Source organism: Physeter macrocephalus, chromosome 11 (genome assembly GCF_002837175.3).
Source record: "Physeter macrocephalus isolate SW-GA chromosome 11, ASM283717v5, whole genome shotgun sequence".
Taxonomy (NCBI): domain Eukaryota; kingdom Metazoa; phylum Chordata; class Mammalia; order Artiodactyla; family Physeteridae; genus Physeter; species Physeter macrocephalus.
The window spans coordinates 134187482-134215332 of NC_041224.1; the positions used below are offsets into that span (position 1 = coordinate 134187482).

At 39.7% G+C, this 27851-nt stretch overlaps 1 protein-coding gene and 1 non-coding gene across 5 annotated transcripts; both read left to right on the plus strand.

The window, feature by feature from the left end:
- The first annotated feature begins 11974 nt into the window (after positions 1-11974).
- Positions 11975-27799, plus strand: RTRAF (RNA transcription, translation and transport factor). Of its 4 annotated transcripts, none has more exons than XM_007115770.2 (8): positions 11975-12198; positions 13834-13958; positions 17259-17358; positions 21474-21560; positions 22460-22548; positions 24764-24832; positions 27307-27355; positions 27473-27799. In XM_007115770.2, exons 1-8 carry the CDS (start codon positions 12138-12140, stop codon positions 27625-27627), a joined length of 735 nt encoding a protein of 244 aa, XP_007115832.1. In that variant the 5' UTR covers positions 11975-12137; the 3' UTR covers positions 27628-27799. The 4 variants fall into 4 exon arrangements, with proteins under 4 accessions (XP_007115832.1, XP_028351661.1, XP_007115833.1 ...); XM_028495860.2 differs by having other exon boundaries at positions 12024-12198; positions 27307-27359; positions 27456-27799; XM_007115771.4 differs by having other exon boundaries at positions 12024-12198; positions 27456-27799.
- Positions 15141-15247, plus strand: LOC112063530 (U6 spliceosomal RNA). The gene has a single exon (XR_002891039.1). It is a non-coding gene; the product is annotated as a U6 spliceosomal RNA (small nuclear RNA).
- Positions 27800-27851: the final 52 nt, after the last annotated feature.

The following is a 27851-nucleotide window of genomic DNA, read 5'->3' on the forward strand; positions in this document are numbered from 1 at the left end:
GCAATATATGTGCATTATATGTTGATACATAGAAATTCAAAAAGACATGTGTATACGTGTATCATATATGTAATATGTTGATGAATAAAGATAATTTTAATCTTCACAGCCTACCAGGTAAGTACTATTACTAATCCCATTTAAAGGACAGGAAACTGGGACTTCCCTGGTGGCGCAGTGGTTAAGAACCCACCTGCCAATGCAGGGGGCACGGGTTCGAGCCCTGGTCCGGGAAGATCCCACGTGCCGCAGAGCAACTCAGCCCGTGCGCCACAACTAGTGAGCCTGCACTCTAGAGCCTGCGAGCTACAGCTACTGAGCTCTTGTGCCACAACTACTGAAGCCCGTGTGCCTAGAGACTGTGCTCTGCAATAAGAGAAGCCACTGCTATGAGAAGCCCATGCACCACAACAAAGAGTAGACCTTGCTCACTGCAATTAGAGAAAGCCCGCGCACAGCAACAAAGACCCAACACAGCCAAAAATAAATAAATAAATTTAAATTAATAAATTAATAATTTAAAAAAGACAGGAGACTGAGGCACAGAAAGCTTTAATAATTTTCCCAGGGAAAATTATTAGTAAGTAGAAAAAATATTAGTAGTAAAATTATTAGTAATATTCCAAGGAAAATTATTAGTAAGTGGCACATCTGGGATCCCTGAACCCAGGCCATCAGATTATAAAACTTGAACTCTTACCCACTAGACTATACAGGACCAATAGAATGAGGGTGGGAAGGAATGTAGACAGGCTTCGGACATATAGGGCCTCAGACCCCATGCTGAACAGATGGGACTTTAAGACTGCCAGCTTGAAGGGTTTTAAGCAGAGGAGAGACAGGATTCATTTATTCAGTCAGTCGGTCAATACATAATTATTAAGTGCCTACAGCATTCCAGGTACCATATACCAGACCTTGGCAATAGAGCAGCGAACAGGGTAGAAACGATCCATACAATCGGGGGGCTTATCTGCTAGCAGTGGGAACAGTCATAAAAAGAAAAAGTCCACAATTAATTAACTTCTGACCATGGTGGTAAGTAAACAAAATAGCAGGTCAGTTGGATGAAAGTGTGTGGCCAGGGGCCCAGCCTGTTCCAAGGAGTTAGCGGCAGCTTTCCGGAGTAAGGGAAATGCCATCTTTGGGCTGCATAGGCAGGAACTGGGCAAAGGGAAATGGCGGGGAAAGGTGAGAGCGAGTTCCAGGCTGGGCCTTTTCATGGTCAACTGGATCTGGAGCACAGAATCAGAGATTGGGGAATACGAAAGGAAAGGGAAGAGAGAGTGGGCTTTATTTTTGGAAACATTGAGTTTGAGGTGTCAAGAAGGATGGAAATGTCCAGTGGGCATTGGGTACAAAGACTGGAAACAAGGATCTGGGCTTCAGGAGAGAAGCCAGACCTGAGGGTATAGATCTGACAGTCAGCAAACATGGCAATTCGAACCCTAAGAATGAATGAGATTGTCAGGGAATGTTTGAATAGAGAGAGAAAATGGCTGCAAATGGTTCCCAAGGTAGAATAGGAGGCAAATACCTGAAATCTTTGGGGCAGAAAGGAGGGGAAATCAGCCATAAACCAACAGAAGTGGGTCTTCCTACCACCAACCTCAACCCCCATCCCAGGTCTCATACTCACAAACAGCCTTACATACAGACTTTGAGCTAAATTTCCACATGAGGCTTCATATGCAGTCTTCTTATCTGTGAGAGAGAGAGAGAGAGAGAGAGTGTGTGTGTGTGTGTGTGTGTGTGCACGTGTACAAAAAGTGTTAATTTGCTGTACATTAAACATTTAATGTATACTACAATTTTTACAAGGTTTGGTGGTCCTTGATTTTAAAAACATACCTAAAACCTCAAAAACTAGAAATAGTCTGACCTCCCTCAACTTCAAAGAGGCCCTGAAAGGGTAGGCAGGGTTTACCATGTCCTCGCTATCCCTCCCAGGCTGCCTGGTTCTTTCATTGTTCCAGCTCTCCAGGGTGTTCTTTTCCAAGAACAGTCTCTCTGAGGCTGGATGAACTCCTGCCAGCAGCCCCCTTAGTAATGTCCCTTTTGGATTTCTCAGTCGTCTGGAGTCCCTCCCCTGCCCCTTTTTTTTAAGCTGGAAAGAGAATCAGGAATGACCAAATCTTGGGTGAATGTGAACCAAGGTCAAAGAACGTGTGGATTCTAATTCCAGGGCCTTTTCATGTGCTTCCTCAAGGTGCCTGAGCCTTCATTCAAATTCAGTAAGACATTCAGATTGTCAAATTTCATTTGGCAATAATAAATAGACCTATGGTTTTCTTCTGTTAATCAGATTTTTCTGTGATGCTCTATAATAGAGATCTCAAGTTTTAAGGCTATATTTTTGAGAATTCTTGAGAATGAAACTAAGAGCCTGAATTTTGTTCCCACCTCTGCCACTATTGCTATGTGAGCAACCCAGTGGCATCTTTGTTTCTTGCTTTTTTGGTTGTCGTCTTTTGTTTTTTAATTAATTTATTTTACTTTATTTATTTTTGGCTGCATTGGGTCTTCGTTGCCGCGCGCGGGATTTCTCTAGTTGCGGCGAGCGGGGGCTACTCTTCGTTGCGGTGCGCGGGCTTCCCATTGCGGTGGCTTCTCTTGTTGCGGAGCACGGGCTCTAGGTGCATGGGCTCAGTAGCTGTGGCTCGCAGGCTCTAGAGCGCAGGCTCAGTAGTTGTGGCACATGGGCTTAGTTGCTCCACGGCATGTGGGATCTTCCCGGACCAGGGATCGAACCCATGTCCCCTGCTTTAGCAGGCAGATTTTTAACCACTGAGCCACCAGGGAAGTCCTGGTATCTTTATTTTTTTAACTGAAGTATCAAATCAGCAAGTATGCGTTGACAGCTTACTAGATACAAGGCTCTGTGTTAGTACCATGGGAAAGAAAGTCCTCAAGCTCAGGAAGTGGAATATCAGGCGAGGGTATAATGACACCAGTACGCCATGATCATAATACAATGCCCAAAAGATGACAGTCAACCTGTGTTCCATGGAGGCTCCGAGAGCAGGAAAGATGCCTCCTAGCAGAGGTGGCACTTGAAAGGACCTTGTAAGATCAGGAGGTCTTGAGAAGATGAGCATGGCACCGAAGGCCAGGGAAGGCAGGGAGGCTGGACAGCAATGGGCACAGCATTCGAGGTGGAGGAACAGCATTCAAAGCAAAGACACAGAAGCAGAGAAATCTGGGAGTTGTTTAGGGCCATGCTTACAACTGCTACTGATGCACAATGAGTTAAGTAGAGAAACTGAATTTAAATTTAAATTTAAAAATTTATATGGTAATTTGAAGGAGTACTTTTCTGTTCAAACTAATACTTTTTAAAAAATTGAGCTTGTGTTTATGTCCTTTTATTTCATTTTTCATTTACTGTTAAACTCTTTTGTTTTTTACTATTGCAATCAATTGGAAATTTTTAAATTGGTCCTTCACCACAAATAGTTTAAGAAGCACTGGGGTTCAGGGAACGTCAAGTCTCTAGCTCCATACAGTGTCGAATGTGAAGCAGAACTGGAAAAAGTAAGCTTGAGGTGGTATTTTGAGGCATATTGCAGGGGATGGCTTCTTAAAGGTGCTATAAGTCTATTGGTGGGCTCAGAGAAGGCAAGGAGACAGGAGAGGATGGGAGACGGATCTGAAATATGTGAAATCTTCTGACTTCTAAGTGTTGGATCTAATTTTAATTTTTTAGTAGTTCAAATGAAACAAAACATATCCGAGGACCACGTGTGGGCCACTGGTTTGCGGTCTGACACAGGCAGATGGGGCTGAGTTACTCAGTTAAACAGGCAACGGCAGAGGATCAGCGCTGCAGTCCCCTGGGTCCCAGAGGCCATGGAAGTGGAGTTCTGTCACTTAGATGGTGCAAGAGCAGTGAAATGTTCCAGAACAACTGAGGGCAGTACAGCACAGAGAACCTAGAGACTCGGCTGTGGGCATGAAGGGGGCCAGCAGTGACTTGTGCACCAACAACCAAAGACTGGGCAGAAATGAGAACATCCTGGGGTACCGGGGGTGGAGGTGGTGGTCTGTGAGGACACTGATCCACCACCCACTCCTTGGCATTTCTGAATGTCCCCCGAATTCAGGCATAACCCTTGGAAACGAGATCATAATGGACTCGTCATATCATAAGTTGACTGTGATTGAGCTTCTACCACAAGTGGAAAGGAGGTTCAAGCAGAAATTCGGTTCACATTTGTGAACTGTTTTATTTCACTTTCTCCAGCAATGCTTGGATTGGACAGGCTGCCACCTACTTTATTTCCCATGAGTGCTATCAAAGACGCCCATTGTCAGAAGCAGATCTGTACTCAAAAAAAAAAAAAAATTCCAGGGCTTCTCTGGTGGCGCACTGGTTAAGAATCCGCCTGCCAATGCAGGCGACACAGGTTCGGGCCCTGGTCCAGGAAGATCCCACATGCCGCGGAGCAGCTAAGCCCATGCGCCACAACTACTGAGCCCGCACTCTAGAGCCCGTGCTCTGCAGCAAGAGAAGCCACCCACCGCAATGAGAAGCCCGCGCACCGCAACCAAGAGCAGGCCCCGCTCACCGCAACTAGAGAAAGCCCGCGCGCAGCAACGAAGACCCAACGGAGCCAGAAATAAATAAATAAAATTTATAAAAACAAACCAAAATTCCAAATACTTCCTGACTGTGAGGAAAGAGTGTGAAAAAGGCAGCACTTTTAAAGACACACACTCTGCTGAACTCTGAAGACTAGGGCTGCCAGAAAGTTGGGTTCATTGGGAAAATAGCTCAAACCCTCATTAACAATCTAAATTATTTATTCCTGCATAGTCATTAGTGGGACCAGTGAGGTCAGGTCTCAGGTTCTAACACCACCGTTGGGGAGATTTCGTGATGACAGCTGGAAAGGATGAGAGAGAATGCCGGTCCCGGAGGCTAACACCTGTGCCCAGCATGGGACGTTAGGTGCTGAACATGGAATTCCCAGGAGACTGCTGCCTCTGCTAAGTTGGCCAAAGCTAAGTAAGAATGATGCAACAAACATGAAAAATAAAGAGAAGCAGTGTTCAAGTGGGGATGAGAGTGAAGAGCAAAATTTTTCCTCTTTATTATTAAACCCCAATGTGGTAGCACATTTACCATATTTTCCAGGGAGCTTTTTAAAAGTAAAAGCTTTTCCTGAGCCGAGGAGAGGAATTGGGGCCTGCATCTCACTGGAAAAATAGGAAAATCTGTTTGAATTAAGAGTCAGAATGGGAGAGCTGAGAAATATGTCTTGACTGACAGGGGCTGCATTTCTCCTTTTCTACCTAATGTGCTCTTGCTTTTTAGAATGTATTTTACTATAATGGAAAAATTATCCAAATGGCTCTCCAGCTCTTCCAGCAACACTGAGTAATAAACAGGAGGTATGAAGGTGAATCGCTTATAGGGATGACACTCCATCATCCATAAACATGGCTGAAAAGAGGGGAAAGGGTAATTTGCAATAGCTAATCCCCTCTCATATACATGAAAATATACCAGACAGCCTGCTCTGAAATTCACCCCTGCTCCCTAATCAGTTAGGAGGCAGCAGCCTCCTAACTGGCCTCCCCGTTTCTTACACTTTACCAGCTACATTCTGTTCTCCACCCACCCAGCAGCCAGGAGGATCATAAAGCCCAAGTCGCAGCTTGTCACCCTCTGTTTAATACCGTCAATGGCTTTCTTTTGCACTTAGAGGAAAATCCAGATTTCTTGGCCTCCAAGGCCCTGCTGACCTGTGTCAAAGATAAACAAAGCCAGACGCTAGTTAAAGTGGTAAGGACATATTTTAATCAGCAATACATTTTGCAACAAGAAAGAGGCCACCATGAACGGAACTCAACCTGGATTTGCCAAGGAAGTGCAAGACTACGAAGCACTAGTCAGTATAAGTGCAATTAGACTAGCTGCGTCTGCTGGCTGGCCACTATGGAAGTTAGGATACTATCTTCCAATAGAGACTTGAGAGACAGAGGCCTTATCCTCAGGTCATGGCCAGAACAGACAGCAAATTTTTTGACAGCCTTGAGTTTTCTTAGGTAGGTACTTTAACGGGGGCGGGGTGGGGGGCGGGTAGGGTTATCTTAGGGATGTGGCCTTGAGCTGTTAGAAAATATGTTAGTGTTTGTTCAAGTCTTTATAGATCAAGCTTAAGACCTAGTCGAGGAGAGGGCTCCAAGGAGCCTGGCTCAAGGTAGGCTGAGAAGAGAATCTTTATCACCTGCCCTTTTCCTACCATCACTCCCTCCCCACTTAACACAAACATACCCACCACCCACCTTGCTCATGCCCTCCTCCACCCTGCTCTGTCTTCGGTTCCACAGTATCATGGCCTTCCTGCCAAAGGGATTTTTGGCTCATGCTATTTTCTCTGCTTTATTCTCTCATTTGGACATCCAGTAATAGCTCATACTTTATGACTCAGCCCGAAGGTCACCACCTTCAAGAGGCCTCTTCTGACTACCCTGTCTAAATCAGAGACCTTTCTGTTTGTCTCTATCTCCTTTGCCTTGTTGCTGTTTTCTGTCTCCCTGCTGGGCTATAAGTTCCATGAAGATAAAGATCAGATCTGTCTTTATCATCAGTATATCTCAAGTATCTAGCATGGTACAGAACAGATGCTCAATAAATATCTGCTGAATGAATGAATGCATGAATGCTCTCCACCCTCACCCAGGTCTGACCTCCTCCTAGATTGACCCACTGTGAGTTACTTGGTGTTTACATGTCATTTGAGCACAGAATAGTTCTGTGAGACTTTGAAGTAAAAGGTAGAGAATCTTGTGTTCCTGCATCAAAATAAAATTTTACATAAAATGTCCTCGTATCTGAGAGCCAGTGTAGGATTAGGGCAAGTCTGGAGGAGTTCCCCATCTCCTCCCTTCTTTACAGCCTGCAGGCTGAGCTCCAGTGCTGTGGTTTGCAGAGAGGAACCCTGGGAAGTCTGGCTCCAACGTGAAGCCTGCATTTGGAGCTCACTTGTCAGGACAATGCCCTTTACAAGATGATCAAAGGGCCTTTGAGAAACCTGACTTCCCAACACTACAGGGAGCCCTGTAGTAGCAGCCCCTGCCCAACTCCTAGTACCCTGGAAAAAGACCAGTTCTCAGAAATTTGAAAAAAAAGGAGGATTTAGCCAGTACTATGCTTAGTGAAATAAGTCAGACAGAGAAAGACAAATATTGTATGATATTACTTAGATGTGGAATCTAAAAAAATAAAACAAACTAGTGAATAAAACAAAACAGAAACAGACTCATAGAGAACAAACCAGTTACCAGTGGGGAGAGGGAGGAAGGGAAAGGCAAGATAGGGGTAGGGGATTAAAAGGTACAAACTGCTATGTATAAAATAAATAAGCTACAAGGATATAGTGTACATCACAGAGAATATAGCCTATATTAAATAATAACTATAAATGGAGTATAATCTTTAAAAATTGTGAATCACTATGTTGTACATCTGAAACATATTGTAGTTCAACTACACCTCAATAAAATAATAACAATTAAAAATATTAGAAAAAAGGGAAATGACTAAGCCTTTGTGGGTGATTCAGAGAGTTAGCAAATCTACCTGAGGGTTCACTGGGCTGTCGAGGAGAGGAAAGAGGGAATAACAGTATCCACAGGAGATGTGGAAAGCAGATTATTTAAATTTATATGTTAATATATGATATCATAAGCTCTGCCTTATTCATTACCTGCTTTCAAGCATTCAGAATTGGCTCTTCTATAATGTTTCGGGGAAGCTTCGTCAAAATTCTGTCACGCAAATGTTGATCTCCATTGCCCTGCTCCAAACCCTGCCTCTCCAAACCCTTTCCTCGCTGCCTTTTGGGACGTGGCATATTCCTGGTTTTCTTTCTCCTTCCAACCATTTTTCTCATGAAAGTCACTTTTCCGTGACTTTTCCTATTACTCCCACTTAACTATGAATACCGGGTTTTCCTAGGATGCAGCACCCTCTTTTCTTTCCACGGTTTCTCAGGGAGCCCATTCTCATGGTTCAACTACAGCTTTATACTGACGGCTCCTCAGCTGACATCTCTAGCCTGGACCATTCACTCAAGCTCGCTCCTGAATCTCAGGAGTGTTCACGGGTGTAGGCGAAGAAACATCATAATTCTCCCTCTACCCTCTGAGTTCTTGGCTGAAACCCCTGTAACAACAACAACAACAAAAACAGATTAACCAGAGAAAACCAATCCAGTTATTAACACGTGCAGCACGCATCGTGCAGGAGAACCTAAACCAAAAGTATCTCAAAATGGCAGCTTAGAATTCCAGCTTACAGAGCATTTTCGACAGAGAACAGTACATTTGTAGAGAAATAACAGGACAGAGCAGTTTCAGTCTTCCAAGGGCGGCCAACTAAGGAGGGAAGATAAATACATGGGAGGAAACTAATGGAGTAAGGTTTGTTTGCAGATTTCTCTGTTGCATCTCTGGGCTGATGAGATTCTATCTCTAGTAAAAGGAGAATGTATAACCTGCCTTTAGGCAAAAAAAAGGGGAGCTTTTTCTGGGTTTGCTGCTTCTCAATTGCCTTCAGCTCAAAATAATTTTTATGTCAAAGAGGTACACCTATTTTGCGGTGACATGTTCTGGTTTCCTTCACATTTACATCAACCATCACCTCAAACTCAGTAGGTCCTGAACTTCATTCCTCATGTTCCCCAGCTGGGTCATTTATACCACTGCTCCTGATTCTATGCCTGCATCCACCATTCTTCAATTCTCTGATGTGTGACATTCCCGAGGTCACCTTTAAGCCATCCCCGGCTTATCCCATGCTGAGTCCCACCAGCTCTGGATTGTTTCTTTTAACTCTCTCTGGCCTCTGTCCTCATGTTAAGACTATTTCAATCATAGGTGACAAAACCCTAACCCAACCTGGATCAAGCACCCAAAGGAATTTATGGGCTCTCATATCTGAAAAGCAAGACATTTTCAGGAATTGTCTTTTTCTATCTCTTGGCGCTGTTTTCTTTGTGTTGCTTTCATTGTCAAGCAAGCTTTTCTCCTGAGCATCAAGTATGGAAGGTGACTGCTTCATGTTCCCTGTATAGGACTAAGGAAATTCCTATTCATTCCTATTCCATTTCTACCATTAAAATTGAGCTTCAGGGCTTCCCTGGTGGCGCAGTGGTTGAGAGTGCGCCTGCCGACACAGGGGACACGGGTTCGTGCCCCGGTCTGGGAAGATCCCACATGCCGCGGAGCGGCTGGGCCCGTGAGCCATGGCTGCTGAGCCTGCGCGTCCGGAGCCTGTGCTCCGCAACAGGAGAGGCCACGACAGTGAGAGGCCTGCGTACCACAAAAAAAATAATAATAATAATAAAAAAATTGAGCTCCACTGGCCTGCTTTTTACTTTTAACGTTAAATCATGAAATTCCAAAGCCTGACCTAAAAAAAAAAAAAAAAAGCGCAAGTCTTCATAATTAACAGAAGCGTCTCAGAAAGAGATGAAGGAGATGTTCTCTCCCAAGGAAGAATAAAGACCTCTCTGCATTTACAACTTGTTAAAAAAGATCTGATTTAATGGGGCATTAAATTGATAGCATTCATTAGAATATCAAACTTGTCTTTCTATGCGATAGAGACTTCTGTAGATATACTATGTGTTACCAACTTGTTCTGTTCATTGTCTTCGGAAGAGTAATTTGAACAAAGGGGTCTAGTAAAAACTGCTAGGACTTTTAAAAAATGTTGCAAGTTGTGAAAATAACCTCAAAGAGCAACCTGTATCTCTGATTTGTTGTCTGACTTGATAGTGCGTTGGCCTGGTAGTAATGTTGACATTGCCACCTCTGCATTTCTGAAACCATATGAACTCTTGCAAATATTCTAGGCTCTGTGAGCCATGTGTCTCTATCATAACCATTCAGCTCTACGCTTATAGCACCAGAGCAGCCGGTAAGCAAATTTATATGAAATTCAAATTTTGTGTCCTGAAATATTCTTCTTTTGATTTTTCAATTATTTAAAAATATATAAACCTTCTCTATCTCTCGTTTGCACTGAGTACTCTACTAGAACTGGAGTACTCTACTAGAACTGTCTTCCCCCATGTATTCATGTGGCTAACTCCCTTACCTCCTTACATCTCTACATTTACCTTCTCAATGAGGCCTAACCTGACCATCCTGTTGAAAACTGCAAGCTGCATCGTTTCCTACTGCCTCCGCTGTCCCCACCTCCCCTCCTGTTCCTCTTATCTTATGACTTTCCCATAGGACTTACTGCCTTCTAAAATATGAAATCATTTACTTATTTATAATTATGTTGCTCATCTTCCATTGCCAGATGGCAAGCTCTCCGAGGGCAGAGGTTTCTGTGTAAAAGTTCACAGTGCATCCAAAATGCCTAGAAGACTTCCTGGCACACGGACAATATTGAACAACTTTGTTGAATAATTAAAGAGATGGATTAATGACCTATCAATCCCCTGGTCAACTATTAGATTGGAGTCCAGGTCATTTGATAATAAAAGTCGACTCCCCCTTCTTGATGTAAATACATAGAGGGCTCAGTCTTCAGAAATGGAATGGTCTAAGATTCACTTCTTGTTGGACACTTCATTCAAGATAGGCCAAAGGACTCCTTCTAATGCAGGAAGAAAAGACAAAATGGTTTGTAAATAAAAAAGAAGTCGAATGCTTATAATCTGCTATACGTCTTTTCCAAAATTAGCTTAAACCCCTGCTCGAGTCTGGTGGTCCCTGCAGCCTTCTCTGTGTCTGGATCCTCTTCCAATCTTCTCACACCCGGCGGTGATGACCAGAGTTTCAAGTGGCTGATAACTTTGGGCCTGAAATAGAGAGACATGGTTAGGAGCAAACAACTTAGTTTTTTGCACTAAAGAGTCAATTCCAGAAAATAAAATTGAAAAGCTGCTTTCCCCCACTTTTTACGTTAGCGTGGCATGAAAGGTCTTTCTTGATCAGGTCCTTGCCTCTGTCCAAGTCTCATCGCCTGTCAGTCTCTCCTACCCTCCAGATCCCATAAGCTCTAGCCCCTCTGGGCCACGCTGCTGCTCACTCCTTGCCTTTGTACATCCTCTTCCCTCCAAGCAAGTTACCCTTTTGACTGCATGGTGAATTCCTCACCATCTTCAAGCCCTAGTTCATACTTGTGTGTCTGTTTATTGCTTGTTTTCCCTCAAGGGCCTTTTAAACTTCATGAAAGTAGAAGCTTGGTCTGTCTTGCTCACTGTTGTCTCTCCAGTGTCTGAAAGCAGATGGGACTGGATCCGAATGGGTGTTAAATAAAAGTTTTGATCATTACTAGAAGGCAACGAGGACCCACTAAAAGATACTAAGCATTAAACTGTTATGGACAGGTTTTGGTTTTAGAAAATCAGTATCATTGCTGTGTGGGGGAATGGATTGGAGAAGGCAAGACTGGACCTAAGAAATCAGACAATTAGAGTAAGCAAAAATGATGAGGGCCTGATTTGAGGCAGCATCAGTGGGGTTGGGAGAAGATGAGGGATTTGAGAGAGACATGAGAGAGAACAGCAGGAATCGATGAACTACTGGATGTTGTAACTTCAGTGAGAAGGAGTAAAGGATAAGTCCAGGTTTCTGGCTTCAAGATTCCGTGGCTGCTGGTGATGTCTGGAACTATCACACAGTATTACCGTTGTATGTTTGTTTACCTGTGGATCACTCCCAACGAGTCGTAAAGGGACCTCGCTAAAAGTCTCTGCATTAGCAGTGTTAGAAGAGCACCTATTATGTAGGAGGTATATAATAATTAAATGAATGAATGAATACACTGAAAATACTAAACAGTTTGTATGATCAAGACGGCGAGGAAAGCAAGAGGTAACCGGCTTAGTTGCTTTCTGCCTATTGTACAACTAGGAGGCTGACAATAAAGTTTATTTGAGCGTCGACGTGCCCCGACGTGGCCCCGCCTTCCCAGCCGGAGCCGCGATTGGTGGGCATTGGCCAGCGGGGGCCGTTCCTAAGCCACGATTGGCTAAGGCCGCCGTCATTTCGGAGCGTCCGGCGCCCGCCCGCCCTCTCGCCGCGTCGCCGGTGTCTGTGCCGCCCGCTTCTCCTCGCCTCTCTTCTCCCGGCCGCAGCCCGGGGGACCGGAGCGAGCAGCGGGCACCATGTTCCGACGCAAGCTGACGGCCCTCGACTACCACAACCCTGCCGGCTTCAACTGCAAAGGTGAGGAGGCCGTCCCGGGCCCGCCGCGCGTCAGTGTCCCCCCCCCTCCCCCAGCCGCCCGGCCGCCGTTCTCTCAGCGCCGGCACCTGCCTCCCCCAGCCGCCCGGCCGCCGTTCTCTCAGCGCCGGCACCTGGGCTCCCCACCCGGACCGTCCGCGGCCTTGTCTCCCCCGGACCCCTCTGCTCCCTGCCGCCAAGCACCTCTGCTTTCCACTTTCCTTCCCCGGCTTCGGAGCCCCGTCACCCGCTCTTGCCTCGGCATCAGCACTTTCTACACTTGCTGAACTCCAGACCCTATGCCCACCCCACTCGCCCGCACCCTCAGCGCTCTAAAGGGAAAGTCTTCGCTACGTAGGCCTTCAGCCCCGTGATTCCCGGATGATTGGGCGATACCTTGAGCACCTGCTGGGGGCCCGCACAATGCTGGAATCCGAGGAAGATGCTGAGTAACTTGAAGACTCGTTCACTACTCCTCGGGAACTAAGGGGTGGGGTGGGGGCAGTTTGAGCTCGAGATAGAACGAAGTCCAGGACTGACAGTGTCGGGGCAAGCGCGTATATGAACGAGCTAATGACAGTGTGCGAGTCGTGCAAAAAAAGTTAATAGCAGACAAGCGGGGCGGTTGAATTGTAAATACAAAGGTATTTGGGATTTCACAGCATTAAAATTGTAAAAAGTATTAACATTGCTACCCACTGCTACTCACCTACTACCCACTACTCATTTTCTTCCAGAGTTCTTGGCCTGTGGTAGACTAATAAGTTTGAAAGTGATCAAGCACAGCCTGGGATGGTCAGACCATTGTATAAGTCTCAAGACTTCATAAGGGAGGCCTGAATTTGAATTCGAGCTTGAATTTTGTAATTGAAAATAATTTCCAAGCAGGATAGCAGTGTTTTGTTGATCTCCTGTAGAAGCATGTCAATTTATAGAATCTTGTTTTTCTGCTTTGCCTTTTATGTAACAAAAAAGGTTCAGTGGTAGTAGAGCTTAGATCTGAATTTGAATCTTTGAGCCTCAGGTTTTTTCACTGGTAAAATCGGGATATTACCTACCTCGAAACGGTGTGGGAGGATTAAATGAAACAACATCTGTACTTTTTCATGAATGCGTTTAATGTGCCATAACAGTAAATGACAATGGTAGTCAGTATCTTCTTTCTGCTTGCCATTTAATTTCTTGTACACTATGATTGCTGTAAATTTAACCTGGCCCAGTCCTTCCTCCTTTTCTTCCCCATAGGAACTGGAATAATAACTGACACTTAAATAGCAAAACTGTGTGCTAGGCACTGTTTTTATCCTTAAATATTTTATTTAATGTTCATAACAACCCTATGAGGTAAGTCTTACTATTACTCCCCATTTTGTAACTCAAGAATCTGAGGCCTGGAAAATTTAGGTAATTAGCCCAAGTTCACACAACCACTAAATGTCTGGAGTCAATTTGAATTCAGGCCAGGATATGAACATAAGTTAATCCAAAGTCTGCACTTTCAACTCCTACTTCAAGCAGCTCAAGTAACTTATAATTTTGGAATTAAAAAAAAAATTCCCCAAGACTGTTTGTGGAGAAGGAAGTGTTTTACCTGTTACCTAGTGTTTCTCGTGATTTATATGGTGTTTTTTATTGCAGATGAAACAGAATTTAGAAACTTTATTGTTTGGCTCGAAGACCAGAAAATCAGACACTACAAGATTGAAGACAGAGGTAATTTAAGAAACATCCACAGCAGTGACTGGCCCAAGTTCTTTGAAAAGGTAATGAATTAGAAAGTAAAATAAAGCATACAGAGAGCTTGTCTAAAAATTATATGAAGACAGGCAAGTTTAAAATTACTGTGTTCTTTTAAAATAAATAAAACTAATAATGATCAATGTTAGAAAAGCTAGACTTCAGGGATTTAACTTTTTTCTTATCATATTTTTTTGTTTTTAAAGCAGATTATATTATCTCTTCCTACCAAGCATTCAGTATTAGATAGAAATAGTATGGTGAATCATTAGGCATGAGGGTGGAGGGGAGTATAGAGTAGGCTGAGGAGAGAGGAAAGCTCATGTGCCATAAAAGAGTTTGAACTTTGACCCAACTGGGGAGCTGTCACAGTTTTAGGTGATATGACTGGACTAGTCTTCCCACTCCTCACCTTTCCCAACCAATCCCTGGTTTCTCGAAACTGTCAGCTTTAAGCTTATGTAGCTGGAGAGGAGGCGCTTATCCTCAGTACTTAGATGTGTGCCTGACATACAATAGACCTGTTTGTTTCATGAATTTATATATTTGTGTGTGTTTATTTGTATACATATATGTGTATGTATGTAAATGAATGATATATCAATATTCATTTCTGCATTTTCTCTATAGCAAAACTTACTCTGTATTCACATCCTTTAGGGCCCTATACCTGACTAGCCTGCTGCCCATTGAAAACTAACTTTATAGACCGTTAACTAATAAAGGTAATGGCACAAGTAGACACTCAGAAAAAAAGGAAGAAATAGTTTTGTCCAGAAACACTGAGACTTCTTAAATAAACAGTGACACATATTCTCTAAATAGTAAAAATGGCAAAAATCAGAATTTTTATGTTACATTAAAAATATAGCAGAGATACAGTTAGAGTATTACATTAAAATAAGACATTATTAACATGCTTGAAAACTAAGATTATGTCTTGTTTTTGCTTATTTTTAACATACACAGTTGTCCCTTGTTATGTACAATAGAAATAATCCTAAAAAGATCTGTGTGTATTATCTTATTTTTGTGGCTGGGATAACTTTCCTGTTGACCTAGTTTAAGTAATGTTTTTGCAGAAAACAGAGTTGTTTTCAAATTAGAATAAAAATTACATTTTACAGTATCATTATTTACATTAAACATTTTTATTGGCTCTATTACTTTGATGAGATCTCTTCCTTTAAGAATATGAAAAAGTAATGGTCACTTTGGCAGCACATATACTAAAATTGGAACAACGACATAGAGAGGATTAGCATGGCCACTGCGCAAGGATGACACACAAATTCGTGAAGTGTTCCATATTTTTAATTGAGTTATTTGTAGTGAGGTGGATGGACCTAGAGACTGTCATACAGAGTGAAGTAGGTCAGAAAGGGAAAAACAAATACCATATGCTAACACATATATATGGAACCTAAAAAAAAAACTGGTTCTGAAGAACTTAGGGACAGGGCAGGAATAAAGACGCAGGCATAGAGAATGGACCTGAGGACACGGGGAGGCTGGTGAACCTAGGGGCAGGACAGGAATAAAGACGCAGACGTAGAGAATGGACTTGAGGACCCGGGGAGGGGGAAGGGGAAGCTGGGACGAAGTGAGAAGGTAGCATTGACATATATACACTACCAAATGTAAAATAGATAGCTAGTGGGAAGCAGCTGCATAACACAGGGAGATCAGCTCAGTGCTTTGTGACCACCTAGAGGGGTGGGATAGGGAAGGTGGGAGGGAGATGCAAGAGGGAGGGGATATGGGGATATATGTATACGTATAGCTGATTCACTTTGTTGTACAGCAGAAACTAACACAACATTGTAAAGCAATTATACGCCAATAAAAATGTTAAATAAAAGAATATGAAAAGTGACTAAATTTTCACTCACTGGTGTTTAGGTACCTAAGTTTCTAGTTTTGTGAATTAGAGGATTGTGTAAGTTACATACTGCCTCTGACAATGGGCAAGTTTATTAACCATTCTGTGGCTCAATATTGTTATCAATAAATGGGGATAACAGTGGTATCTGTCTCATAGGAGTGGTATGTATTGTTATTGAAATATACCTATGTACCTTTTCACAGAGGTGCCTGGCCCGTAGCAAGTGCTATATGTTTATTAATTTCCCTGCGTCTACTACTATTATTGCTACTACTGGATTATTTTCCTTTGCCCTTCAAGAGTTTTTTTGAAAATTTTGATAGGCTTCTTAAGACTTTGAAATATATTGTTAGGATTTTATATTTGCTTATATTACATCTTATGATGGCCCACTCACGTGTACAAGACAACACAGAGTTCCACATGTGGAAGGGTATTGAAGAATATAAAAAACTTTCTGATGAAAAACACCCAGAAATGACAGTAAAGTAGTATAAGCTAAAGATAAATATATTGGAACTTACACAGATATTATCTTTCAAGGTGGTTTCTTTGGAATGATGATGTCATTGCCTAAAGCATATTTGGAACTTCTTTTGGAATTACTTTTAGATCAGGAGACATCTTTTGAATATCCTTAATATTGACAGTTGTTTTATACTTTGAACACAGATTTGCTTTTTGCATCATGACTAAATCTTGTGAATGAGGTGCTTTTTTTTAAAGCAGGGGAATAAAATTTTTGGTTAGAAAATAAGTTATGGCTAAAAAGTGCTGATTCATTAATTATCCCCCAGAGGATTTCCAAAAAGGAGTTCCAGAAGTTTTGAGTAACGTCATTGTTGGTGGAATTAGATTTTAAGTTCCTAAGAGACTTATTTTAAGGACATACTCATTTGAATATGCAGCTTCTGACATTTATTCAAAACGCTTGTATGTCACATGGCTTACTCTATTCAGAAGCATTTCCATGATATGAAAGCTAAGGTTTAGATAGTAATTGGTTTTGTTTGGGGTTTTTGGTATATCCTTTTTAAAGTCCTTTTTATTTACCTGCTCTATGTGTATTGAGACCTGGAATCAGAAAGTTTAGATTCAGCTCCCCGATTTAAGTCATATTACTGTCAGCAAGTGTGGACCTCTAGGCTTCGGTTTTCTCATCTACAAAATGAAGTTATTCTACATCAGTGGTGCCCTCTCTGGAATCTGCAAAAGTAAAAATTTCAAAAAGCATGATGGGCCTACTTCATCTTTTTTTCCCTGAGTGGTACACTTAAGTGTTTTCCTTCCTTTGGGTTATATAATTGCATCAAAGGTTTAGTAATGTAAATGTTACAAGAAATTCTTAGAGATCCAAACTAAGGTCTCTTTAAACTCTACCATTTTTTTATTTTGTAACTTTATAGTAATAATGAAACCAGACTTTTTATTCCCCTCACAGTATCTCAGAGATGTTAACTGTCCTTTCAAGATTCAAGATCGACCAGAAGCAATCGACTGGCTTCTTGGTTTAGCTGTTAGACTTGAATATGGAGATAATGGTATGTTTTCTGGGGAATGTGTGTTTTAAAGAGAGAGAGAGGAAAGGTGGGAAAGGAGTGTAAAAATGTAGGGAACTTGCCAGTTTGTCTTACATTGTTTTACCTTTGGTTCATTTTAAGTTTTGTACATCCTCATCTCACTTTATAGCATCTGTTTAAAAATTTACTTTTTGTAATTATTCTCCTGTATCCAGCTCCCAAATTGTCTAGGAAAGAATTTTCTTTTCTAAAATTAGAGAGTCTCCTTACTATCATAAGATATTAAAAGCACTGGTTTCCATTGGTATTTAGATTTTTCTTTTAGAATTTGAAGGTGATGTCTTCTGAAGAAGAAGGCTAATTGAATGTCTTCTTACAATGTCACATTACTTTGGTGAATTTGCCATCTTTCAGTCTGTATCTTAGCCTTTCAAGTTCACTTGTTGCTGCTGTCCCAGAATTGATAGGATTTCAAGTGTTGGTTGCAGCAGGTAATTTCACGAGACTGAAATATACATCTAATGCAAACGTGCACTATAGGCCCAAATATATTTATTATTAATGTTTAGTGTTATTTTATTACAGATACTTGTATCATTGGAAGGTTTTGAATGTTAGTACCTATAGTAAAAATAGTTTTCCAATAAACTGTTTTCTCTCAGGCCATTTCATTTTGAAAGGCCTGCTAACATCTGAATGTAAGATCTGATTATCTTACTTTACCTCCATCCTCTGCATTTATGTTGTTCTCTTTCATGGGACTGTCCGTTCCAGTTCTCTTAATCATTTGCGTTTGAAGCCTTTTTAATGTCTTTGGCCTCTCCCTTTTTCTCTCATTCTGTTCCGTCCGTTTTTCCCTTGTCGTATCTTTCCTTCTCCATCCTCAACTGCTGTCACCCTAATTCAAGCTCTTGCCATTTTTTCCTGAGATTATTGGAATGTCTTTCATACTAGTCTCCCATCTGTGTCACCCTCTAGTCTCATCCACATGGCCCACCAAGCTAATTTTTTGAAACATAAATGTTTTAGAATGCTACACTTTGTTTCCAAACAATAGTTCCTTTTATATATTCAGAAACCATTGTTTTCCATTTAACTCTATAGCTTTTTAAGTCATTCGCCACTTTCCATTTTGCTTATGTCTTACTTGCGCCACTAAATTGTAAGCTGATACTCAGCTTTGTTTCCTACATGGTACCTCTATTAGTTTCCTGTTGCTGCTGTAACAAATTACCACAAACTCAGTGACTTAAAAGACTGTTTACTATCTTACAGTTTTGGAGGTCAGAAGTCCAGCATCTGTATTAGGACTGAAGTCAATTTGTCGACTGGGTTGGTTCCTTTTGGAGGCTCTAGGGGAAGATCCATTTCTTTGTCTTTTCCATCTTCTAGAGGCTGCCTGCATTCTGTGACTCTGGCCCCTTTATCTTCAGATCTAGCAGCATATCATCTTCTAAGCTCTCTGTGATTCTGCTTTCATTGTCACATCTTCTCTGACTCTGACCTTCCTGCCTCCCTCTTATAAGGATGCTTTGATTACATTGGGCCCATCTAGGTAATCCAGGGTAACCCCCATACCCCCAATTTCAAGGTCCTTAATTTAATCACATCCACAAAGTCCCTTTTGCCATGTAAGATACCATATTCATAAGTTCCAGGGATTGGAATATGGACATTTTTTTGCGGGGGAGGGAGCAGTCATGATTCTCTCTGCCACAGTTTCTTGTGTACAGTAGATGTGCTTATCAACTATAAATGCTTGGTAAATTCAATACATGAATGTTTATACATACTGATGTGGAGCATCAACCAGCTGTTCTTTTGCTGGTTCTTCAAACTTAAGTTTCAGATGCCTTACGGCAGAAATCTTAAGGAAAGCTCAAAGACTTCTTCTTTACTATGGAGCCTTTAGCAAAATCTACCTGTTCTGGTCTGAGTTGGTAGGAACTCTGTTAGTTAATTTGCAACAAAATATTCTCCAGCTTTTCAAGTGTTTTTCAGCTCTTGCCACATAAAATTATAGTCACATCTCAATTTATTTCTATTTTACCCTTATTTAGTCCATTTGTCCCATTTTTATAATACTTCAACTTAGGTTACCTAGGTTGTACCAAGAACAGTAGATGCCATACGATTGTGTATCCTTGTAGTTGACTGTAACTGTTAAGTACAGTTACTTCTCAGTGATAGGATGGTCTTTTTTAATGTATTAAAAAAACTGAGTTTGCACGAGAAACGCTGCCCCTTATCGGTAGGAGGCACTGCTGTGCTTTTATGGTTTTACATTAATAAGTTGCATTCTTCTTGACTTTTAAGTTATTTTAAATTTTTATTCTTATTTGATAAAACCATTGTGAATTTTTATTGTTTGTGCCTTAACGTTTTTTAAAGCCTTTTGCTAGCTTGTCAATTAAGGTGATTAAAATCTGACTTAAATTCTTTTAACTTTTTTGACATAATTTTAGATTTACAGAAAGGTTGCAAGAATAGTAAAAAGAATTTTTCCATACTCAGATTCTGCAGATATTATTAACATTTTACTTCATTTTCCTTATCCTTCTCTCTCTCTCTATATATATACACATATTCCTAATTTTTTTTAAACCATTTGACACTAAGTTGTAAATGATTTCCCTTTTACCCTTATGCGCATTTCCTTAAAAAAGTCATTGTCTTACATAGCTACAGTATATTTATCAAAATCAGGAAATTAACTTTGATTCTTTACTGTTATCTATAGATGAGATTCACATTTCACCATTTGTCTCAATGTTCTTTACGGCAAAAACAAGCAAACAAAAACCTCCAAAGCAGTTCTGGATCATGTGTTACATTCATTCTCCTTAGTCTCTTTAGTCTCCTACAGTCTGGAATAGGTACTCAGTCATCATGCTTCAGGACACTGACATTTGTTTTGTAGAATGTCCTTCAGTTTGAGTGAGTCTGATGCTTCCTCATGATTAGATTCAGGGTTTGTAGTTTTGTTAAGAGTAACATAGAAGTGATGTTGTGTTCTTTTAAGTGCATCATATCAGGAGGCATGTGTTGGTGATATGCCTGAATACTGGTCATGTTATTCTGATCACTTGGTTAAGCTTTCTTCAGTGTAAAAATTACGTATCTTGTGGAGAGATATGAGATGATTTCTGTATGCTTCTCTTCAAATCTTAGCTTTAGTATACATTTGATGATTTTTGCCTGAGTCAATTATTATGTTGATTATGATGACTAGAAGGTGTTTTTCTAATTCCATCATTCCTCTACATTTATTTTTTGTCTTTCCACTATAAGGAAAAGCTTTCCCTTCTCACCAGTTTATGTTTGTTTGTTTATTCAGATCATTGTAGGTATGTGGATTCTAATTTTACTCAGTGGGTCTTAATCCTTTTTTGTCATCGTGTATTTTGATGTTTTACATTGTTCCAGGTTTGGCCAGTAGCTCCTTTAAGCTAACTCCTGTCTGATTTAAATTTTAATCCTTTTATTTTCCCTTTTTTTTTTTCATTAGCAAACCATATAAGCATATAGCCAAAGATGGCATTTTGGGCAGTAAGTTTGGTGAATTACTATTAAATATTTTTATTTGTAAAGTCTTTTAAAATATTATTATTTAGTAATTTTCAGGTAAGAGTAATAAAATCTCCTTTTGGAATTCTGCATTTTAAGTCTCCATAAAATAAGTTTAGGTTTGTATATGATGGTGTATTTGAAGTGATTTTTTTAGAAAGCAAGGTTTTTGGTTTTGTATACAGCATTCACAGGATTTGCAAAGAAACTTCTTAGTGTGTTTGTATTTAACCTCATGTGACCTATACTTACCTTTCTCCCATTCTTCTACCCCTACCAAGTTTGAGAGGAAGCTGAAAAGCAGACTTCCTCTTCTAAAATTTAGATAGTGTTTGAAATGTTTTACTTTAAGAAATGTTAAAAGATATTTGTGTCTGATAATCATTTCAGCTTAATTAAAAAGCTAGTCACATTGTCTTCTAGTAGATTTTTTATTATAGCATTTTTTTGAATGCTTGAGTTGTCTTATGCTTATAACCAGTTTGGCTCAGTTAAATTCAGTAAATAAGCAACGTTTGTTTTACCTTAAGTTGAAGCTCTACAAATTGTGTTTTTGCCTATTTTTACAGCTGAAAAATACAAGGACTTGGTACCTGATAATACAAAAAACGCTGACAATGCAGCTAAAAATGCGGAGCCATTGATCAATTTGGATGGTAAGTTTATAAATGCATAAAAATGATCATCAACATTTTTGGTTTCTTAAATGTTTTTTACTTCCTAGAATGAAGTCTGGGTTTATTTGGTTTTAGTAGATTAAGAATGTTTCATGCAGACAACATTTGTGTTGATATTTTATTCTCTATGCTGTTTTTTACTGTCAGTTATAGTGTGCTTTCTCCCTCCTCTTGTAGCTGAATATCTGAAACTGAAAATGCTGTTCTTTCATCTGCTCAGAGTAACTTGGGGGTTTTGATTTTATTTAATCATGGTGGTGATTGTTTGCCTTCCTGGGTGCAGAAAATATTTTTTCTAATCTAATGACAGTATGAGACAAGTGTTAAAATTTTTCATTGTTTTAAGTCCCAGATGTCGTTAAGTAATTCTTTCTCCTTTAAAAGTATTAAGATTCTAATTACTTAGATTATAATATGTTAAATATTCTTTCACTGACTGATTGTGACCTGTAATTTATGAGTTACCCTTATGAATTAATAAGCTGCTTGGACGCTCTAGAGCTGCTGCTTGGAGAAAAGGTTTTGGGAAAACTGTCCATTGAAGGGAATCTGTGTATTAAAATTAATAGCTTTGGGAAGAAAGGTTAATTAATAGTGCTACATAAATGGGCCTCGCAGAGAAAGTTACAGAACAAACCTCATGTGAGTTAATTTAGTCATTTATTGGATTGTTCACTTTGGTTGATTAGTTGGAAAACCATTGATCTCATCAATTTACCTAATTTACCCCATACTGCTTTTGTCAGCAGCAACTTTAGAAATTAAAGAGATTTGTTGTTACTAGAAAATAAAAATTTTTTTTAAGTTTATATGTTTACATATATGTTTGTAATTACATGCTTGCAGAGCTGTAAGTTTCCATTTTTAATCTTTTATAGTAAATAATCCTGATTTTAAGGCTGGTGTAATGGCTTTGGCTAACCTTCTTCAGATTCAGCGTCATGACGATTACCTGGTAATGCTTAAGGTCAGCTTCATATTCTTGATTCTTGACAAAAACTCTGTATATAATTTTAAAAACTTCATTTTCTAAAAATAACTTTGATATTTAAATCTATGGTAGAATGAGGAAAATGTTGCAGGAATGTGGGACATAAAGCAGATTTCTTGAATTCATTGGTTTTAGCTTACCTAACAACTAATATCAAAGAGTGTTTACTGTGTGCCTGCCACTGTGCTAAATCCTGTGTACAGATGACTCATTCAGTCCTCCCAGCAATCCTAGAGGTGGTTGCTAGTGTCTTTTTAAAATATGTATATGAAGAAACTGAGACTTAAAGATAGTAGATAAATAATGTTCAAGCTGACATAGAAAACGATAGTCAGGATTTTAATCTAGGCACTTGACCTTATGGTCCATTCATTTTTTCTTCTTCTTCATTTTTTGGCCGCATGGCATCTGGGGTCTTAGTTCCCTGACCAGGGATCGAACCCATGCCCCCTGCATTGGAAGCACAGAGTCCTAACCACTGGACCGCCAAGGATGTCCTGGTCCATTTTTTTTTTTCCTATATCACCCCACTTGTGTTTAATCAGTCCTTTTAAATATTCATGGTCTGTATTCATTAAGATTGTGGAAAATGCCAAACTTGTAGTGGTGAATTTGGTCAAAAACATACCCCCAAATCTCTTTGAGGAATGAATGTTTCTGTCCTCCAAGCCCCCCATCCTAGATAGGCCACTCAGTTCATACCTTACAGGAGGGAACCTGATGGCCTAAAAGAGGCCTCTTATTTCTGAGTGGAAAAATATACTCATGCTTCAAAAGATTTATGTCGAGTAATTATGATAGTCTAGTGGGGGTAAGGGGAGGGGCAGGGGAGTGGTACTTAAGATACCAGACTTGGAAGTTATTTTAGAAATTATTATTGATTTTGTGAGAAATTAAAGAGCTTTAAATTACTTTAAACTGCTTTGCAGGAAATTGAATAATTTCACTCTACCCACAAGAGATCATAATTTATTCTCCTTTTTAGAATTGTATTTATTAAATGACATTTGTAATATGGGAAGACTGTTCTATTCCTAGATTATTATAATTCTCTATACTGAATCTGAATGTTAACTCAGATTTTCTCAACTCAGATTGGACGCCAAGAGACAAAAGTTGTTTTTAAGTGAAATTTAGCTCTTTCAAAGGTTTGTTCCTTACTCAGGCAATTATAGAAATTGCTTTGGAACAGTTCTACAGTGGTTATGTCAGCTTTCATCATAAACTGAGTGAGAGGAGAACAGACAATGCTAGCATATTTGGGGTGCTAAAGTACAATATAAGTCAGTTATAATCAAAAGCTTTATAAAATTCTAATCCTAGCATGTTTGTCCTTTTATTTTAAGAAGCATTAAAACAATACATGACAATATGGAAAACATCCATATTGCAGCTGTGAGAATCAATACATTAACTGTTTGGCAACTGGACTGTGTAAATACATTTGCAATCACTGTTAGATTGGTTTAATTCTTTTCCAAATGTAGCATTTGGTTTGTCTTTATTAAAAATAATTTTTCAAATTTTCACACTTATCTTGGGGTTGTAACTATCATCCACTAATTAAAATTCCATTAAAAAATCTTTTTAAGTGTGTGCAGGTGCATGCATGCATTTGTGCCTGCAGTGGTAAAATGCCTTACTAATGAAAAAAAAACGTGTCCTTTGAAAGATCTGAAAACATTTTACTGTAATAAAGTGAAGAAAGCAGGGACAGTGTGCATGATATGCTACCCTTTGTATCAATGGTGCATGTTTGTGTGTGTGTGCGTGCTTGCGTGCACTTGCATATATCCCTGAGCGTGCTTGTAATTTGATAGAGGCCTTGTGAGTATACACAAGGATCTGGTAGCAATAATTGTTTTCTGAAAGTATGGCTGAAGCTTGGGTAGAAGGGAGACATACTTTTTCTCCGAGTATCCTTCTTTATTTAAAAAAATTTTTTAGCACACACAAATTACCTATTCAAAAAATGTAATTGTTATGAATATCATTCCACATTATTAAATATTAGAAGTGAAAACTTTCATTACAGTAGCTATTTTTTTTACTTTTAATTTGCTGGGGAGTTTGTTAATGAATTAGGTATTTCTGATTTCATCAAATTGGGCATCCTTATTCTGTAGTCTCAGAGAAGAAAAGATAACAAACAGCCGATAAAAAGTAAAAATACTATTTTGGGATTTCTTAGGCAATTCGCATTTTGGTCCAGGAGCGCCTGACACAGGATGCAATTGCTAAAGCAAATCAAACGAAAGAGGTACGCTGTTTTTTTAATTTAAATACTAAATTAATTGTTACTGAAAGTGTCTTTTGGTTGTCATGAGTTTGAACTTTGCCTGAGAATGCTTAAGATACCTATTCTGTGTTAGAACTGCCCAGAGAAAGAATAGCTTACTTCAGTGGGATTGAATTTGATTCTGAAGCAAACTGTATCCAGTCATTTTTGAGTGAAAAGTGAACGTCATGTTTATCTCACTTCATTACTTTTAAGAAGCCTCCAATAGCATATCCACAGTCTACCAGTTCAAAACCACCGCATGTGCCCAGTTAAAGTTTATTTAAAAGAACTTACACTTGTGGAATTTACTGGGTTATTTTGACTAACTGCTAGAAAACAGGACACACCTCTTTTTTAGTAATTCATTTTCTTTTCTATCTAAGTCTTTATCTTCACCCTTTTGTTTCTTCAGAGAAATCTGTTTATTTCCTAGCATAAATCATAAAAATGTAACTTGTTAATAAATCTAGGATATTTTTACATGAACTGTCCAAGAAACCCAAATGCCCCTGAAGTCCTCTTGACTATGGGTCAGTACAGAGAATGTCCTCAGGGGTTAGCAGCTGCAGGTGTCTGATAATGCCCCTTCCTGCTACACAGATGAATGTCTTGGGTACAGTCCACATTCTGGACCCTGGTCCTTCTATTGTGCCTCCCTTACCCTCCAATTCCCCAATGTCTTTTGTCCTCTGATCCCATCTTTATCGAAGCCCAACAGTATTAAGGTTATTAATGCCGGGGCGGTGTAGTCTCGTCTGAAAGACACTTAGTTTCTTTTAAAGGTTCTTATTGGCTTATTAATTATGTATGAATCAGGCCACTGGAAATTGGATTAAAGATCAGCTTATTTCACCCACACTATAGAACAGACAGTAAATTGTTCTGGCATAATAAAATCATCATTCAGCAAAATTATGCCTTTGGTTTGGAAGGCAGTGCAAATAAGGCCATAGCCAAATCTCTTTGCTCTTGTTTGCAAAGTAAAATTCAGTTTATTTTCAATGCTCCAAATAAATCTGAACTTTAATGTCATCTCAAAAGATACTATGCTATGATAATACAGTGGAAGAGTTCTATAGTTGAGTGTTCTTGTTTGCAGTCGTTCATAACTAGCATTTGGGGCATGTGGTGTTCTTCAGGGGTGCCTGTTCCTAGGTGGTCTGTTGGCAGATGAAGGGAGAACAGAAACTCCGGTACCAGACTGACACAGAAAGCTACTCAAGTACAATTCTCCTCTAGTTTTTTGCTCACAGAATTTTCATACCCATTTGTTTCTTCACGTGTATAATGTATTACTAGTGATTTTAAAGCATTTTGAGTCTGGGTAGATTTGCATTAATAATTAGGCAAGAAGTGAGTAGTGACAGCTTAGCATTTGTAACGTTGAAAGTATAGTGACTTTTTTTTTTAACTGGTAATGATTTTATACAGTATAATCAGCAGAAAGTCTAGACTGCCTGTCCTCGTTTTTATTTGATAGTTATTGTGAACTTTATACAGGTTGGCGCCACCAGTCACCATCTCTGGTGTACCTGTATTATCCAGGTGCTGACTGGTTAGCTAAATGGTTTAGATTCTGTTCATTTTCCTAGATGACTTCAAAGTAACTTTTACATGAACTGTTGAAAGTTAATATATAGAAAATCTGGTAAACAGCATGCTTGCAGAAAAGTTATGTATATTTTAGATTTGTGCTGTTGAAAGTTAATATATAGAAAATCTGGTAAACAGCATGCTTGCAGAAAAGTTATGTATATTTTAGATTTGTGCAGTTCATAAAGACAAATTAATGTGCTCCGAAGTAAACTTGCTTGAGGAAAGTCATCTTAAAAGTTGTCCTATTTTCCCAGGACACTGCTGCTTACTATAACTAAAACGGGACAGTAGCAGCCCTGCTCAACCTTCCTTCCATAACAGTAGTGACTGACTTTTAGATTTGTGCTGTTGAAAGTTAATATATAGAAAATCTGGTAAACAGCATGCTTGCAGAAAAGTTATGTATATTTTAGATTTGTGCAGTTCATAAAGACAAATTAATGTGCTCCGAAGTAAACTTGCTTGAGGAAAGTCATCTTAAAAGTTGTCCTATTTTCCCAGGACACTGCTGCTTACTATAACTAAAACAGGACAGTAGCAGCCCTGCTCAACCTTCCTTCCATAACAGTAGTGACAGCACTTCTGCAAAAAAGAGCTATTTTATATGCCTGGTCTTAAAGGATTGGATGTGTTATGGGACTAGCTGCCCACTACATGTAAAGGCCATTCTTTCCTAACTAGTTGTAGTAGGGAAAAACTCACTCATAAAAAGGCAAATTTAAAGAGAAAATTCTCAGGCACCTTGCCACTGCAGCTAAAAGGGTTAAAATAACAATAGCTAGCTGCTTTTCAATTTGAGGTGAGAAAATGTGAACGTATAACTATACAGTCTGATTTTTGTCCTTTTTTTTCTAAAGGGCTTGCCTGTTGCTTTAGACAAGCATATTCTTGGTTTTGACACAGGAGGTAAGTAAGTGATTTTGTTTTAATTCAAACTGTTTTTAGAGACTTAGTGAATATATGGGGGAAATGAGTGAATATATGCAAACGTTATTGATTACTGCAGTGTTTCTTATGAAACAGATGCAGTTCTTAATGAAGCTGCTCAAATTCTGCGACTGCTGCATATAGAAGAGCTCAGAGAGCTACAGACAAAGATTAATGAAGCCATAGTAGCTGTTCAGGCGATTATTGCCGATCCAAAGACAGACCACAGACTGGGGAAAGTTGGAAGATGAACATTTTAGGATTTCAGCTTCTCACCTACTTAGTACAGTTGGGAACCATGTACGCTTTGGCATGTGTTTGTTTGGAAATGTCATGTCTTCAAGGGAAGAATTCCAGAAAATTGACTATGTTCTAGAGATATTTACCATCACTGCATTTTCTTTAATAAAGTTGGGAAGGTGACTTTTTGACCATGTGTTATGTTTATGTATAATTAATTAATTGCTTCCTCCCT